We start from the raw sequence: 16,756 nt of genomic DNA on the forward strand, positions 1-16,756 counted from the left end.
AATTCTTCCAGACCACTAACGCATGGTGTCCAGTGACAGTCTTGGACAACCTCTTGCTGGCCCTTAGTCTTCACAGCCCCACCGACCCGTTACTCCCATTTCCTGTTGGTCCACTGACATCTAGCCAGTTCATCAAGCATATCCGCATCCTGTTGACCAATGTAGGGTTAAATCCGGTGCAATTCTCGGGGCATTCTTTCCGCATCGGGGCCGCATCCGCAGCGTCCAAGCACGGGGTCCCAGTGCACATCATCGAACACTTGGGGCGCTGGCGTTCAGGGTGCTTTGTCCGGTATATCCCTGAGCCACAGGCGGAGCTGGTCCAAGCACTCTTCATTCAGTCATTCGATCATCACAATCAGAGTATGCCCCCTTTTTTCAGGCATACCGACCTAGTGAGGCCAAGGCACACCTCAGGCCAATTAGATAGGGGGGTGGTGGTTGGGCAACTCCTACTCGTATAGGTTCTGACCACAAATGCTTTTTCTTGGTTTCCTTTGCCGGTATCCAGTAGAATTGGATTCTGGCTTGGGAGGGGGGGGGGGGGGGGGGGGGTTCTAAGCCTTAACTTTAGGCTTTTTTTAGTTGAAAATTGGATCCAAGGATTAGATCCACCTGGGGGCGGGAGCTCTGCCCCGTGGGCGGTGCCCTCCCTATTTAAAGCTCCTGCTGTCTCTCATTCTTTCTCTGGCAGCACACGCTTTCTGAGCTAGCTCCCAGAGCCCATTAGTACTTGTACTTTATTTGTGTGGTTATTTGTTGCGGTCTTGCTACTACGCTACTTTGGTGGGCCTCTGCTTATGCTTCGCTTGATGGTTTCAATTTGTTCAGATTTATTAATTCTTTTTTTTGTTGTTGCAGTGATAGCTTCCCCTAAGGACCCGGAGACCCATAAAGCGGCCTCAAAGAGGAAGCACTTGTCCTGCTTTGATTGCAGTACGCTGCTGGACGACAATTGTCCCTACTCAAGGTGCGAGGCGTGCCGTAGATCAGTCGGCTACGGAGCCCACCATGCAAGAGATGTATGCGTGGGTCAAGGGATATGTGGATGAATCCATCAAGGGCGTAGTCAACCTGCTGGACGAGAGGCTTCCTACCCCTACTCAAGCCCCCATGGAGACCTCTGCGCCCATGGAGAGGCCCGCTGCAATTTCTCTAGGCTCCACCTCTTCAGATGAAGAAGAGCTAACTTCCTGCTTTTTCCCACCAGAAAAGACCCAGAAATTGCTAAAGTCCATCAGGTCGGGGGACCATGATGTTGACACCGGGGAGTCCTCCGATCCCGCCGGTCGGGCACAGCGTGTCTTTAAGGCGAATGAGACCCTCCTTTCCATTATGAGAATGGAATGGAAGAAGCCTGAAAAAGGCCCTGTCCTGACAAAAAAATTCAGAACCATGTTTCCCATGGCAAACTCTTTGGTGGAATCATGGGGTTCCATTCCCAAGGTGGACATGGCTATTGCCAAACTGTCCAGACGCACTCTGGTGCCAGCAGACGATGTGTCTAGTCTGCAAGACCCCCTTGACAGGAGGGCAGAGTGCACTCTGAGAGGTTATTCGGCTGCTGCAGCCTCGGCGTCTACCGCTATTGCGGCTACGGAAGTCTCTTCCTTCCTGCGCTCCCGTCTCAACCAGATACAGACGAATGTGGACCAGAGTGTCCCGGGACGATATCCTGGCCGCGTTTAAGACCGTTAATTTAGCCACGGACATTCTGTGCGATACGGCACAGTTGCAGCTGAAGCTGGCAGCCAAGTCGATGGCCTTAGTTTCCGCAGCCCGCAGGCAGTTATGGCTTAAGCCATGGGCCGCGGATAATGTGTCCAAATACAATCTATGTGGTTTGCCTTTTGAGCCTGACCGCCTGTTCGGCGCTCAGCTGGATAAAATTATGGAGGATCTCTCTGACAAAACGGTGAAGAGTCTTCCCCAGCAGCCCTTTCGGGGTTGGGGCAGACAGGAGCGTGGCGGAAGATCCGGCCAACAGTCTAGGTCACGTAGAGACTGGGGGGCGCAGCGAAAATTTTCGAAGCGCCCTCGCAGAGGAGCTAAGGAGGCTAAGCCCTCCTGACTATGGGCCTCTCGCAGGCTCTCGGTTGACCCCCGTTACTCCTGCCATCCTTCCCGAAGATTTTCCCATTCCTTGTCCCCTGGTGTCTCGCCCAGTTCAAGGATGTCTGGTCTCAGGAGATTCCAGACCCTTGGATCCTAAAGGTCATTTCCGAGGGCTACTTAATAAACCTCAAGTCGCCTCCCCCGGACAGTCAATCAGCGCCTCCTGCCTGCCAAACAGGCAATTTTGGAGGCCTATATTCAGGACTATATCCTCAAGGGCGCTCTGAAGGATGTCCCGGCAGGAGAACAGGGCTTAGGGATCTATTCTCCAGTTTTTCTAGTTCCCAAGAAATCTGGAGACCTCCGGATGATTATCGATTTGAGATTTTTCAATCGATTTATAAGGAAGGTAAAGTTTTGCATGGAAACTATCAAAATACAAAGGAGAAATGTCTCTGGTTATCTTACGATAAATGGATGGAAACTATCAAGTCAGTCATCCACGTTCTCAACCCCGGAGATGTGATGGCTACCCTGGACCTCAAGGATGCCTATCTTCACATCCCCATAAATCCTGCCTCCCAGAGGTATCTCAGGATCGCGGTCCAGGTCTAGGGGGTCCTCAGGCACCTTCAGTTTGCTGCCTTACCCTTCAGGATTTCCTCTGCTCAGATCACCTTCACCAAGGTGGTGGTTTCGGTGGTGGCAGCTTTGAGGCTTCAAGGGCTGAACGTAATTCCTTATCTGGACGATTGGCTCTTAATAGCCTCCTCGGTTCCAGTTCTTTCCCGCCATCTTCATGTAGCGATCTCTTTTCTGCTCCGCCTAGGGTAGATCATCAACTGGCAGAAGTCGAATGTGAGCCCGTCGACTTCAGTAACCTATCTAGGCTTCATAGTAGACTCCGTTGGAATGTCACTCCAGAAAGAAGAACTCGGATTCGGGACCTGGCAAGGTTCCTATCTATTCCTCGTCGAGTCTCTATCAGGACTCTCATGAAGATGTTGGGGCTCATGTCAGTGGCTGCGGATGCAGTCCCTTGGGCTTTGTGGCACCTCCGCCCCCTTCAGTCGGAGGTCCTTGCCAAATGGGATGACAGCCCGCCGGGCTAAACTCCCTGTGTTCCCTGTCTTGTCAAACTCGAACCTCCCTGGGATGGTGGCTCCATCTCCCGGAGGGAAAGTCTATAACCAAGCCATCCTGGGTCATATTGACTACGGATGCGTCCCAAGTAGGCTGGGGCGCTCACCTAGATGATTCCCCTGTCCAAGTAACTTGGTCTCCTCAGGAGCGGCTACTTTCCTCCAATCTCTGCGAAATTCGAGCCATCCGGCTAGCCCTCCTTCACTTTGCCCCTCCCGAATTCGGGGCATGGAGGTGAGAGTACAGTCAGACAACATGACTGCGGTCCTGTACATCAACAAGCAGGGAGGCACAAGATCTTTACCCCTCCTTTCAGAAATCGGGGTAATTCTTCGGTGGGCAGAGTTGAACCTTTCCCACCTGTCTGCCATCCACATCCGTGGTTCCTGCAACCTAATTGCGGATCGTCTGAGTCGCAGTCTGCCGACAATGGAATGGTCCCTACATCTGGAGATTTTTAGGCAGATAATCCTCAGGTGGGGGTTGCCAGAGGTAGACCTCATGGCAACGAGGTTCAATGCCAAGGTGGAGAGGTTCTGCTCCCTTTACAGGGAGGACAACCCCCTGGCGATAGATGCTCTGTCGATACCGTGGAGGTTCAGGCTGGCTTACATCTTCCCTCCTTTTTCCATGATACTGAGGGTATTGATGAAAATCCGTCAGAATCAGACCTCGGTGATTGTCATCATACCGTTTTGGCCCAAAAGATCCTGGTTTACCCAGCTCATTCACATGAGTCGGGAACATTATTGGAGGCTCCCCCGACGACAGACCCTGGTGTCATGGGACACTCACCTCTGTCCAGATCTGCACAAGTTCCACCTGACAGCCTGGAGGTTGACCAGTCCCTTCCCAGAACAGAAGGGCTTCCAGAGTCGGTCCTGAGAACGTTATCACATTCAAGAGCAGAATCTACTAAGAAAGCCTACTCCAGAATTATGATGATTTTTTCATCATGGTGTGCTTCTAACCAGGTGGCGCCTGCAGATCCGCCCCTCTCTGCGATTCTTCAATTTCTACAGGATGGCCTAGACAGAGGCCTTGCTCCATCTACGCTGAGGGTCCAGATTTCTGCCATCTCAGCCTGTCTCAACAGACCCTATTTTCGGGACCCACTCGTCAAACACTTCCTTAACCACTTCAGCCCCCAGTGCTTAAACACCCTGAAAGACCAGGCCACTTTTTACACTTCTGACCTACACTACTTTTACCGTTTATTGCTCGGTCATGCAACTTACCACCCAAATGAATTTTACCTCCTTTTCTTCTCACTAATAGAGCTTTCATTTGGTGGTATTTCATTGCTGCTGACATTTTTACTTTTTTTGTTATTAATCGAAATTTAACGATTTTTTTGCAAAAAAATGACATTTTTCACTTTCAGTTGTAAAATTTTGCAAAAAAAACCGAGATCCATATAGAAATTTTGCTCTAAATTTATAGTTCTACATGTCTTTGATAAAAAAAAAATGTTTGGGTAAAAAAAAAATGGTTTGGGTAAAAGTTATAGCGTTTACAAACTATGGTACAAAAATGTGAATTTCCGCTTTTTGAAGCAGCTCTGACTTTCTGAGCACCTGTCATGTTTCCTGAGGTTCTACAATGGCCAGACAGTACAAACACCCCACAAATGACCCCATTTCGGAAAGTACACACCCTAAGGTATTCGCTGATGGGCATAGTGAGTTCATAGAACTTTTTATTTTTTGTCACAAGTTAGCGGAAAATGATGATTTTTTTTTTTTTTTTTCTTACAAAGTCTCATATTCCACTAACTTGTGACAAAAAATAAAAACTTCTATGAACTCACTATGCCCATCACGAAATACCTTGGGGTCTCTTCTTTCCAAAATGGGGTCACTTGTGGGGTAGTTATACTGCCCTGGCATTCTAGGGGCCCAAATGTGTGGTAAGGAGTTTGAAATCAAATTCTGAAAAAAAAATGACCTGTCAAATCCGAAAGGTGCTCTTTGGAATATGGGCCCCTTTGCCCACCTAGGCTGCAAAAAAGTGTCACACATCTGGTATCTCCGTACTCAGGAGAAGGTGGGGAATGTGTTTTGGGGTGTCATTTTATATATACCCATGCTGGGTGAGAGAAATATCTTGGCAAAAGACAACTTTTCCCATTTTTTTATACAAAGTTGGCATTTGACCAAGATATTTATCTCACCCAGCATGGGTATATATAAAATGACACCCCAAAACACATTCCCCACCTTCTCCTGAGTACGGAGATACCAGATGTGTGACACTTTTTTGCAGCCTAGGTGGGCAAAGGGGCCCATATTCCAAAGAGCACCTTTCGGATTTGACAGGTCATTTTTTTCAGAATTTGATTTCAAACTCCTTACCACACATTTGGGCCCCTAGAATGCCAGGGCAGTATAACTACCCCACAAGTGACCCCATTTTGGAAAGAAGAGACCCCAAGGTATTCGCTGATGGGCATAGTGAGTTCATGGAAATTTTTATTTTTTGTCACAAGTTAGTGGAATATGAGACTTTGTATGAAAAAAAAAAAAAAAAAAAAAATCAATCATTTTCCACTAACTTGTGACAAAAAATAAAAAATTCTAGGAACTTGCCATGCCCCTCACGGAATACCTTGGGGTGTCTTCTTTCCAAAATGGGGTCACTTGTGGGGTAGTTATACTGCCCTGGCATTTTCCAGGGGCCCTAATGTCTGGTAAGTAGGTAAATGACCTGTGAAATCCGAAAGGTGCTCTTTGGAATGTGGGCCCCTTTGCCCACCTAGGCTGCAAAAAAGTGTCACACATCTGGTATCTCCGTACTCAGGAGAAGGTGGGGAATGTGTTTTGGGGTGTCATTTTACATATACCCATGCTGGGTGAGAGAAATATCTTGGCAAAAGACAACTTTTCCCATTTTTTTTATACAAAGTTGGCATTTGACCAAGATATTTATCTCACCCAGCATGGGTATATGTAAAATGACACCCCAAAACATATTCCCCAACTTCTGCTGAATACGGAGATACCACATGTGTGACACTTTTTTGCAGCCTAGGTGGGCAAAGGTGCCCAAATTCCTTTTAGGAGGGCATTTTTAGACATTTGGATACCAGACTTCTTCTCACGCTTTGGGGCCCCTAAAATGCCAGGGCAGTATAAATACCCTACATGTGACCCCATTTTGGAAAGAAGACACCCCAAGGTATTCAATGAGGGGCATGGCGAGTTCATTGAAAAAAAAAATTTTGGCACAAGTTAGCGGAAATAGATTTTTTTGATTTTGTTCTCACAAAGTCTCCCTTTCCGCTAACTTGGGACAAAAATTTCAATCTTTCATGGACTCAATATGCCCCTCAGCGAATACCTTGGGGTGTCTTCTTTCCAAAATGGTGTTATTTGTGGGGTGTTTGTACTGCCCTGGCATTTGAGGGTCTCCGCAATCATTACATGTATGCCCAGCATTAGGAGTTTCTGCTATTCTCCTTATATTGAGCATACGGGTAATGAGATTTTTTTTTTCCGTTCAGCCTCTGGGCTGAAAGAAAAAAATGAACGGCACAGATTTCTTCATTCGCATCGATCAATGTGGATGAAAAAATCTCTCCAAAAAAAAGAAAAAGGAGGGGAAAGGCGTCTGCCAGGACATAGGAGCTCCGCCCAACATCCATACCCACTTCAGCTCGTATGCCCTGGCAAACCGGATTTCTCCATTCACATCAATCGATGTGGATGAATAAATCATTGCCGGGATTTTTTTTTTTATATATACAAAGTGTTTGCCAAAGTATATGAACACCGCCACCTCCTCAGCTCATATGCCTCGGCAAACGTATCTTTTACTGCAGAGGAGAAATCTCGTCTTGCAGCGCCGCATACACCGACTTGCGTGTAATCTGACAGCAGCGCAATGCTTCTGTCCGAATGCACATCAGTGCTGCAGCTAGTCGATCGGTTGGTCCACCTGAAAGGTAAAAAAAACAAAACAAAAAAGAAAAAACCAGGCCGCAAAGCAATAACTTTATTAACTGTTGAACAGAACATAGAAACTTTTTTTAAACTTTTTTAACTGAACATTTAACTTTTTTACTTACCGGTATTTTTTTTTTTGTTTAGTTTTTTTTACCTTTTATAGAACAAACCTCTCCTTCCCCATGGGACAATGTGCAAAGCGCAAATCGCCCAAAGATGTGGCGAAGTACGTTATGCACTTTATCCCAGGTGAAAGGAGAGGTTTGCAGCAGCTGTGAGTGAATGGGCCCCAATAGCCCTGTGTGCCTGTCCTGGTGAGATGTGATCCCTATGCTAGGTGTACCTGTGTGTGGTACTTCCGGAAACACTCTCCATAGCATAGGGCAGGGTGGTCAGCACAGTCAGGACAGAAATAGCGGGTGTCACGCCTTATTCCACTCCTGCTACAGACACGACATCTTTTTCGGGGTGACGGTTGGGTTGAGGTACCAGGAACGACACTGGGGAAATGTCGCTCGTGTAGACGGCTAACTACACTGGTGGATGGGGCCACGGAACCTCCTGGGTAAAGGAGGTTCTCGATGATCTCTTCCTGGAATTTGAGGAAGGATCCTGTTCTCCCAGCCTTACTGTAGAGAACAAAACTATTGTAGAGCGCCAATTGAATTAAATATACAGACACCTTCTTATACCAGCGTCTGGTTCTGCGGGAAACTAAATACGGAGACAACATCTGGTCATTGAAGTCCACCCCTCCCATGAGCGCATTATAGTCGTGGACACAGAGGGGCTTTTCAATGACACGGGTTGCTCGCTCAATTTGGATTGTCGTGTCTGCGTGAATGGAGGAGAGCATGTAAACGTCACGCTTGTCTCTCCATTTCACCGCGAGCAGTTCTTCGTTACACAAGGCAGCCCTCTGCCCCCTTGCAAGACGGGTGGTTACAAGCCGTTGGGGGAAGCCCACGCGACTAGTTCGCGCGGTGCCACAGGCGCAAATCCGTTCTAGAAACAAATGCCTAAAGAGGGCCACACTTGTGTAGAAATTGTCCACATAAAGATGGTACCCCTTGCTGAATAAGGGTGACACCAAGTCCCAGACTGTCTTCCCACTGCTCCCCAGGTAGTCAGGGCAACCGACCGGCTCCAGGGTCTGATCTTTTCCCTCATAGATCCGAAATTTGTGGGTATAGCCTGTGGCCCTTTCACAGAGCTTATACAATTTGACCCCATACCGGGCACGCTTGCTTGGGATGTATTGTTTGAAGCCAAGGCGCCCGGTAAAATGTATTAGGGACTCGTCTACGCAGATGTTTTGCTCAGGGGTATACAAATCTGCAAATTTCAGGTTGAAATGGTCTATGAGGGGCCGAATTTTGTGGAGCCGGTCAAAAGCAGGGTGGCCTCTGGGACGGGAGGTGGTATTGTCGCTAAAATGCAGAAAACGTAGGATGGTCTCAAATCGTGTCCTGGACATAGCAGCAGAGAACATGGGCATGTGATGAATTGGGTGCGTTGACCAATATGACCGCAATTCATGCTTTTTTGTCAGGCCCATGTTGAGGAGAAGGCCCAAAAAAATTTTAAGTTCGGAAACTTGGACTGGTTTCCACCGGAAAGGCTGGGCATAATAGCTTCCCGGGTTAGCGGTTATAAATTGTGTGGCATACTGGTTGGTCTCTGCCACGACTAAGTCCAAGAGCTCCGCAGTCAAGAACAGCTCAAAAAATCCCAGGGCCGAACCGATTTGAGCCGTCTCAACCCGAACTCCAGACTGGGCGGTGAAAGGGGGAACTACTGGTGCGGCTGAAGTTGGTGACTGCCAATCAGGATTTGCCAGCACCTCAGGGACTCTAGGGGCTCTATGGGCCTGTCTTTGCGGTGGCTGCGACGGGGTAACTATTGCACGTGCCACCGTACCAGCTTCAACTGCCCTTCTGGTGCTCGCTACTTCACCATGTTGTACGGCAGTGCTGGTACTAGGTCCAGGAAGGGCTGCGCTGCTGGTGTATGCCTCACCACGTGATCCGGCAGCGACAGCCCCACTCTGCTGCTCTTGAAGCGGATCCTGCGTAACCTGTGGTCTAGCGACATGGGGCCGGGTACGCCTGGTGCTGCCAGGGACCTCCACCTCCTCGTCCGAACTTTGGGTCAGAGAGCCACTGCTTTCCACAGGTTCATATTCTGACCCGCTAGATTCGTCAGATGAGGGTTCCCACTCCTCATCCGACTGGGTCAGAATCCTGTAGGCCTCTTCAGAAGAATACCCCCTGTTTGACATTTTGGACTACTAAATTTAGGGGTATTCCCTGAGACTACCCAAGAAAAAAAGCAAACCTGTCTTACAAAGGGGAGGCTAGCGAAGTACCGGAGGCTGCTGCGGTTGATAAAAAATATCAAAACTGATTTTTTTATCGCCGCAGTGCGTGTAAAATGAATGTGCAGTGATCAAAAAAAATATATTTTTTGTCACTGCGGTGGGGCGGGCGTGGGTGAACGCACGTGTGGGCGACCGATCAGGCCTGATCGGGCAAACACTGCGTTTTGGGTGGAGGGCAAACTAAAGTGACACTAATACTATTATAGATCTGACCGTGATCAGTTTTGATCACTTACAGATACTATAAAAGTACAAATGCTGATTAGCGATAGGCTAAACAGCGAATAAAAGTGACTGCGGTGCGGTGGGGTGGGCGCTAACTGACGCTAACTACCTAACCAAGGGGCCTAAACTATCCCTAAAACCTAACAGCCAATACCAGTGAAAAAAAAAAAGTGACAGTTTACACTGATCACTTTTTTTCCTTTCACTAGTGATTGACAGGGGCGATCAAAGGGGTGATCAAAGGGTTAATTGGGGTGCAGGTGGGTGATCTGGGGCTAAGGTGTAGTGTTGGTGCTACTCACAGTTCAGTCTGCTCCTGTGCTGGATCCAACCGACGAAAAGGACCAGCACAGGAGCAGACAAGCCATATAACAGATCATATTTACTAATATGATCTGTTATATGACTTTGGATTGGATTTTTTGAAAATCGCCAGCCTGCCAGCCAATGATCGTTGCTGGCAGGCTGGTGACGAAATACTTCTTTTAATTTTGCCGGCCCGCGATGCGCATGCGCGGGCCGGCTTTGAGCGAAATCTCGCGTCTCGCGAGATGACGCGTATATGCGTGACTCTGCGCAGCGCTGCCACCTCCGGAACGCAATCCTGCGTTAGGCGGTCCGGAGGTGGTTAAAGAAGCCGAAAGGATGAAGCCTACAGTACTGAAGCCCATCCCTCAGTGGGACTTATCAGTCGTGCTCAGGGGTCTAGCGTCTCCCCCCTCCGAGCCTTTGGAGGAGGTGGATTTCAAGTTCATGACTCTGAAGTTAGTCTTCCTACTGGCAGTAACTTCGGCCAAGAGAATCTCAGAACTTCAAGCCTTCTCGGCCTCAGAACCCTATACTATCTTTCTTCAAGACCGGGTTCTCCTGAGATTCCTTCCATATTTCAGGCCTAAGGTCCCTTTATTTCACAACATCAATCAGGTGATTTCTTTACCAGTTTTATTTTCTCCTTCTACCTCCTCCAGGGATCCTGTCAAGCACCCGCTGGATATCTCGAGATGCCTCCAGATCTATGTGGATAGATCCAATGAGTTCAGGATAGATGAGAATCTCATTATCCTGTTTGCCGGTAAGTCTAAGGGCCGCAAGGCGTTCAAGGCGTCAATTGGTCGCTGGATTAAGGAGGCCATCAGAGAATCTTTTGTCTCCCAGGCTTTAGATCCTCCAGAGTTTGTGAAGGGCCATTCCACTAGGGCTATCTCCACTTCTTTCGCTGAAAGAAGCCTCCTTCCTCTGGAGATGATTTGTAAAGCTGCCTCCTGGAGCTCTGAATCCACTTTCATCTCCCACTACAGACTAGACGCCAGGGTAGCTGAGTTTTCGGCCTTTGGGCAGACTATTCTTAGCTCTGCCAGGCATGAAGGCCCTCCCTAGGGGTCCTTCTTGCTATCTCCCCATCTGTGCTGCTGGTAGGACGTAAGGGAATTGTTAATTTCTTTTGTTTTCCCTTAGTCCTAACAGCAGCACACAAATATCCCACCCTAGTAAGTTTATTCTTGCTGTAGACACAATGGGCTGGGGGGTGTCACCTCCTTTTGTAGGGGTGTAAATCTTTATTATTGGTTCTTGGGCTCATTAAAATTCTGCCGATTCTACCAGTCCACGGGGGGTAGTTAACCCCATCTGTGCTGCTGTTAGGACTAAGGGAAAACAAATTATCGTTAGAAATTAACGATAAAACCGCAAACCTAATTGACATGCTGCAGATTTTGAAATCCGCACAGCAGGTCAGTATCCGAATAGAAACAATCTTCGAAGTGTACATGAGATTTGTGTAATCTCATACACTTTTATGGATTCATATGGCATGACACCTATGTTTGGATTACATCGGACATGGTGTCCCTTTACACGAATATTCCACATAATATGGAACTATCAGCCCTCCGATGTTTTTGTGCACATATAGTGACTACACTCCAGTGCTACAGGAATATGTTGTAATGGTGACAGAATTTCTCTTGAAACACAACTTTATTATGTTTAATAAAAAATTTTACCTGCAGGAGTCCGGAGTCTCCATGGGAGCCAAACTCTCCCCATCCATTGCCATTATTTTTATGGCATGGTGGGAGAGGCGTTTTCGGATGCCAACCCCTTCTCTGAATCAATCAGGTGGTATGGCCGTTACATCGATGACCTGCTCATTGTATGGTCAGGCAATGTGATGCCAATACCAACCTTTTTTGCCTACCTCAATCAATGCTTGGCTGCCATCTGCTTTGATTGTCAATATGACACTGAGTGCATTCACTTTTTGGATCTATCCCTCAGGGGTGATGTTGACAGCTCTGGCATTTGTTTTTCATCTTATAGGAAGGACACAGCGGGCAACACAATCCAGCTGGCTACTTCATGCCATCCTTCACATGTCGTGCGCAATATCCCCAGGGGGGAAATGATCCGAACCAGGTGCAATTGCACTGATATTTGCACTTTTATAAATGAGTCTAACAAAGTCCAAAGGAGATTGGAGCAAAGGCTTTACCCCTCAGAATTACTAAGGCCCCTGTCACATGGGCGAGTATTTCGCGCGGATGCGATGCCTGAGTTGAACGCATTGCACCCACACTGAATCCCGACCCATTCATTTCTATGGGGCTGTGCACACGAGCGGTGATTTTCACGCATCACTTGTGCGTTGCGTGAAAATCGCAGCATGCTCCTCTTTGTGCGTTTTCCACGTAACGCAGCCCCTATAGAAATGAATGGGGTTGCGTGAAAATCGCAAGCATCCGCAAGCAAGTGCGAATGCGGTGCGATTTTCACGCACGGTTGCTAGGAGACGATCGGGATGGGGACCCGATCATTATTATTTTCCCTTATAACATGGTTATAAGGGAAAATAATAGCATTCTGAATACAGAATGCATAGTAAAATAGGGCTGGAGGGGTTAAAAAATTATTAAACTCACCTTAATCCACTTGCGCACGCAGCCCGGCTTCTCTTCTTTCTCCTTATTTGCTGATTGCAGGAAAAGGACCTGTGGTGACGTCACTCCGGTCATCACATGGTCCGTCACATGATCTTTTACCATGGTATAAGATGAAAAACAAATGCCAGAGCTGTCAACATCACCCCTGAGGGATAGATCCAAAAAGTGAATGCAAGTGGATTAAGGTGAGTTTAATTTTTTATTTATTTTTTTAACTCCTCCAGCCCTATTGTACTATGCATTCTGTATTCAGAATGCTATTATTTTCCCTTATAACCATGTTATAAGGGAAAATAATACAATCTACAGAACACCGATCCCAAGCTCGAACTTCTGTGAAGAAGTTCGGGTTTGGGTACCAAACATGCGTGATTTTTCTCACGCGAGTGCAAAATGCATTACAATGTTTTGCACTCGCGCGGACAAATCGCGCATGTTCCCGCAATGCACCCTCACCTTTTCCCACAACGCTCGTGTGAAAGGGGCCTAACAGGTCAGAGGAACTTGGCGCTAACACTGGACAGAAGGGCTTTGATTTTCCCTAATAGTAAACAACGTTTGAGATCGAATGTAGATGATCTGTCCGGTGGTGATGCCATTATGTTCTCGACTGCTTACAGTGAAGAGTACAAGACATCTGTAACATAATTAAAAAACATCTCTCTGTTCTGAGCTTTGACAAGGATTGGTCAAGATTCATACAGGGCGGTATTAAATGTGTTGCACAACGTGCACCAACACTAGGAAATCTACTTAGCCCCAGTCTTTATGTTGAACGTACCAGGCTGCAGCCAACCTGGCTTTCCAATAAAGGCTATTTTAAATGCGGACATACTAGATGCATATGTTGTAGGCACATGGAAGTAAGCAATATTTTTACATCTACGGTGAATAAAAGACTATTTGCAATCAAGACATTTGAATATGCAATACTAAGTATGTCATCTATTTAATCACATGTCAAATTTGCTTGATTCAATACGTGGGTTGCACAACAAATGCATTTAAAACCAGGATTAGAAAACATATCCGACATTCCGCATTATAAAACAAGGAACGTTTCCGCTGTTAGTTTGCATTTTGCCTTGGAACATGGAGGTGATTCTTCAGCATTGAGTGTGGTTGGCATTGAAAGAGTTACAGCCCCATTACGGGGCGGGGACCATCGCAGAAAGCTTCTCAACAGAGAGACTTTCTGGATGTTCCAATTGAATACCCGGATTCCAGCAGGATTAAATAAGAGACAAGATTTAATTTTACAGTATAATGAAGTGTCAATGGGATTATGTTGGAATACATCAGCCAATGTTGTGGGTTTCTTGCTACACGTCTATGATTTTAGTAACATATGTACAAGCTGTTTTTACATTATGTCTGTTTAAAATCCTACCAAACAGTTAAACACCCATGTGATGCCTCAACCTCCGTGGATTGGTGGAGGAGGGGTATATGGGTAACTGTTCAGTTTGGGGTTTTTATGTCATGATTAAGGACTGATATATACGAAGGTCCGAAACATGTTAACTATACCCTGCCTATGAGGATTGGAAGTTTTACCACTAAATAAAGTGTCTCCTGTTGTTCAAGAGCCGGATTTTCTCTTTCTATTGACTTTTATGGTACTGTAATACGCTGTGTTTTTTCTGCACGAGAGTCAGCGCTGAAAAACTGCACGTGTTCTGCAACGTGTGCAGGTGGTCTAAGGCCCCTTTCACACTTGCTTGCGGATGCTTGCGATTTTCACGCAGCCCCATTCATTTCTATGGTGCCTGCCTTGCATGAAAAATGCTGAATATAGAACATGCTGCGATTTTCACGCAACGCACAAGTGATGAGTGAAAATCACCGCTCATCTGCACAGCCCCATAGAAGTGAATGGGTCCGGATTCAGTGCGGGTGCAATGCGTTCACCTCAAGCATTGCACCCGCACGGAATTCCCACCCGTGTGAAAGGGGCCTAAGGGTGCCTTCACATACAGCAGATTTTGTGCAGAAATTTCACCTTCATGGCGTTTGCAGAAATCCAAGTACTTCACACCAAAACAATTCCATTCAGATGAATGAAATTGATGTTTAATTGTAGAAAAGTTCTACAAAAAATCTGGCACCCTAAGGCCCCTTTCACACGGCGAGTTTTCCGCGCGGGTGCAATGCGTGAGGTGAACGCATTGCACACACACTGAATTCGGACCCATTCATTTCTATGGGGCTGTGCACATGAGCAGTGATTTTCACGCATCACTTGTGCCTTGCGTGAAAATCGCAGCATGCTCTACATTGTGCGTTTTCCACGCAACGCAGGCCCCATAGAAGTCAATGGGGCTGCGTGAAAATCTCAAGCAAGTACGGATGAGGTGCGATTTTCACGCATGGTTGCTAAGATGACAGTCTATTCACTATTATTTTCCCTTATAACATGGTTATAACGGAAAATAAGAGCATTCTTTAATACAGAATGCTTAGTAGAAGGTCAACTGAGGGTTAAAAAATTAAAAAAAATTACCTCACCTCCTCCTCTTGATCGCGTAGTTGCCGATCTCTTCTTACTTCTTTAATCATGAGCTGCCGGCTAAAGGACCTGTGGTGACGTCACATCACATGGTCCAACCCTCAATTGACCTTGTACTAAGCATTCTGTATTAAAGAATGCTATTATTTTCCCTTATAACCATGTTATAAGGGAAAATAATTACATCTACACAACACCGAACCCAAACCTGAACTTCAGTGAAGAAGTTTGGGTCTGGGTACCACATTCAGTTTTTTATCACGCGCGTGCAAAACGCATTGCACCCGCGCAATAAAAACTGAACAACGGAACGCAATCGCAGTCAAAACTGACTGCAATTGCGTACCTACTCGCGCGGGTTTGCCGCAATGCACCCGGGATGCATCCGGACCTAATCCGGACACGCTCGTCTGCAAGGGGCCTAACAGCTCTTTAATGCAGTGGGAATGTTAAGGTATATTTATACCAGATATTCAGGAAGGAAGAGTTCCTACTTAGCTGCTCGCTCAGTGGAAGAGACCACTGTATTTACATTCAGCAATCATCTCCACAGTATGAGAACGAGGGATCACTATTGCGATCCCTCGTCCTCATACTGCTGCATTGTTTCTGAGCAGCAGATCGCTGTTTAGACAGCACGATCTGCTATCCAGAAATGATAAGTTAGGTGCCTGCACAAACAACCATTTCATCCAATAAACTACTGTTTCGCTTGTTCATCAGGTGATTGGCTGCACCTTTAGACTGGCAAATTGTTGGGAACGGGTGTTTGCAGGAACGTTCATTCCGATAATCTGCCCGATTATTGCATAGTGTAAATCCACCTTTACTTTTTCCAGCATTGGTTTACTTTACGTTGTTTAGTATAGATAACACTACCCAGAATGCAAAATCACTTGTGTGTGTTCTGTGCACACACTGTACAAACAAGGTATGTTGGGAGATTCGAGTTCTCCAGTCAGCAGAATGGTGAATGCTGGTCTGCCACTCAGTAGTGAAAGCTGATATATGAATGTACATATTTTTGGACCTCCTACACATATGCAATAACTCACCTTGAGCATGTCCACCTAGGTCAAATGTGGTGAATGTCATTCCAGCAATTGTTAATTCTTCTGATGCTAAAAAAATAAACAAGAAATATTTTACTTGTATCAAATCTTTGTAACTAAGGCCCCTTTCACAAAAACGAGTTTTCCGCGCGGGTGCAATGCGTGACGTGAACGCATAGCAACCACACTGAATCCTGACCCATTCCTTTCAATGGGTCTGTGTACATTTTTTTCACGCATCAGTTCTGCGTTGCGTGAAAAATGCAGCATGTTCTATAGGCTACATGCACACGACCGTTGTGCGTTTTGCAGTCCGCAAATTGCGGATCCGCAAAACATGGAAGGGGTCCGTTTGCGTTCCGCAATGGACAGCCACTGATATAACTGCCTATTCTTGTCCGCAAAACAGACAAGAATAGGACATGTTATATTTTTTTTGCGGGGCCATGGAACGGAGCGCTGTCCGCATCTTTTGCGGCCCTATTGAAGTGAATAGGTCCCCATTTGAG

At 46.7% G+C, this 16,756-nt stretch overlaps 1 protein-coding gene across 1 annotated transcript in view; it reads right to left on the minus strand.

Annotated features, from left to right (window-relative positions):
- SAR1B (secretion associated Ras related GTPase 1B) overlaps nucleotides 1–16,756 on the minus strand; it is a 157,212-nt gene that overhangs the window by 61,406 nt on the left and 79,050 nt on the right. The window contains exon 4 of the mRNA XM_040442568.1: nucleotides 16,251–16,316. Coding sequence (XP_040298502.1) covers nucleotides 16,251–16,316 — 66 coding nt within the window. The remainder of the gene's footprint in view (nucleotides 1–16,250; nucleotides 16,317–16,756) is intronic.

This window comes from Bufo bufo, chromosome 1, assembly GCF_905171765.1.
Source record: "Bufo bufo chromosome 1, aBufBuf1.1, whole genome shotgun sequence".
Classification (NCBI taxonomy): Eukaryota; Metazoa; Chordata; class Amphibia; order Anura; family Bufonidae; genus Bufo; species Bufo bufo.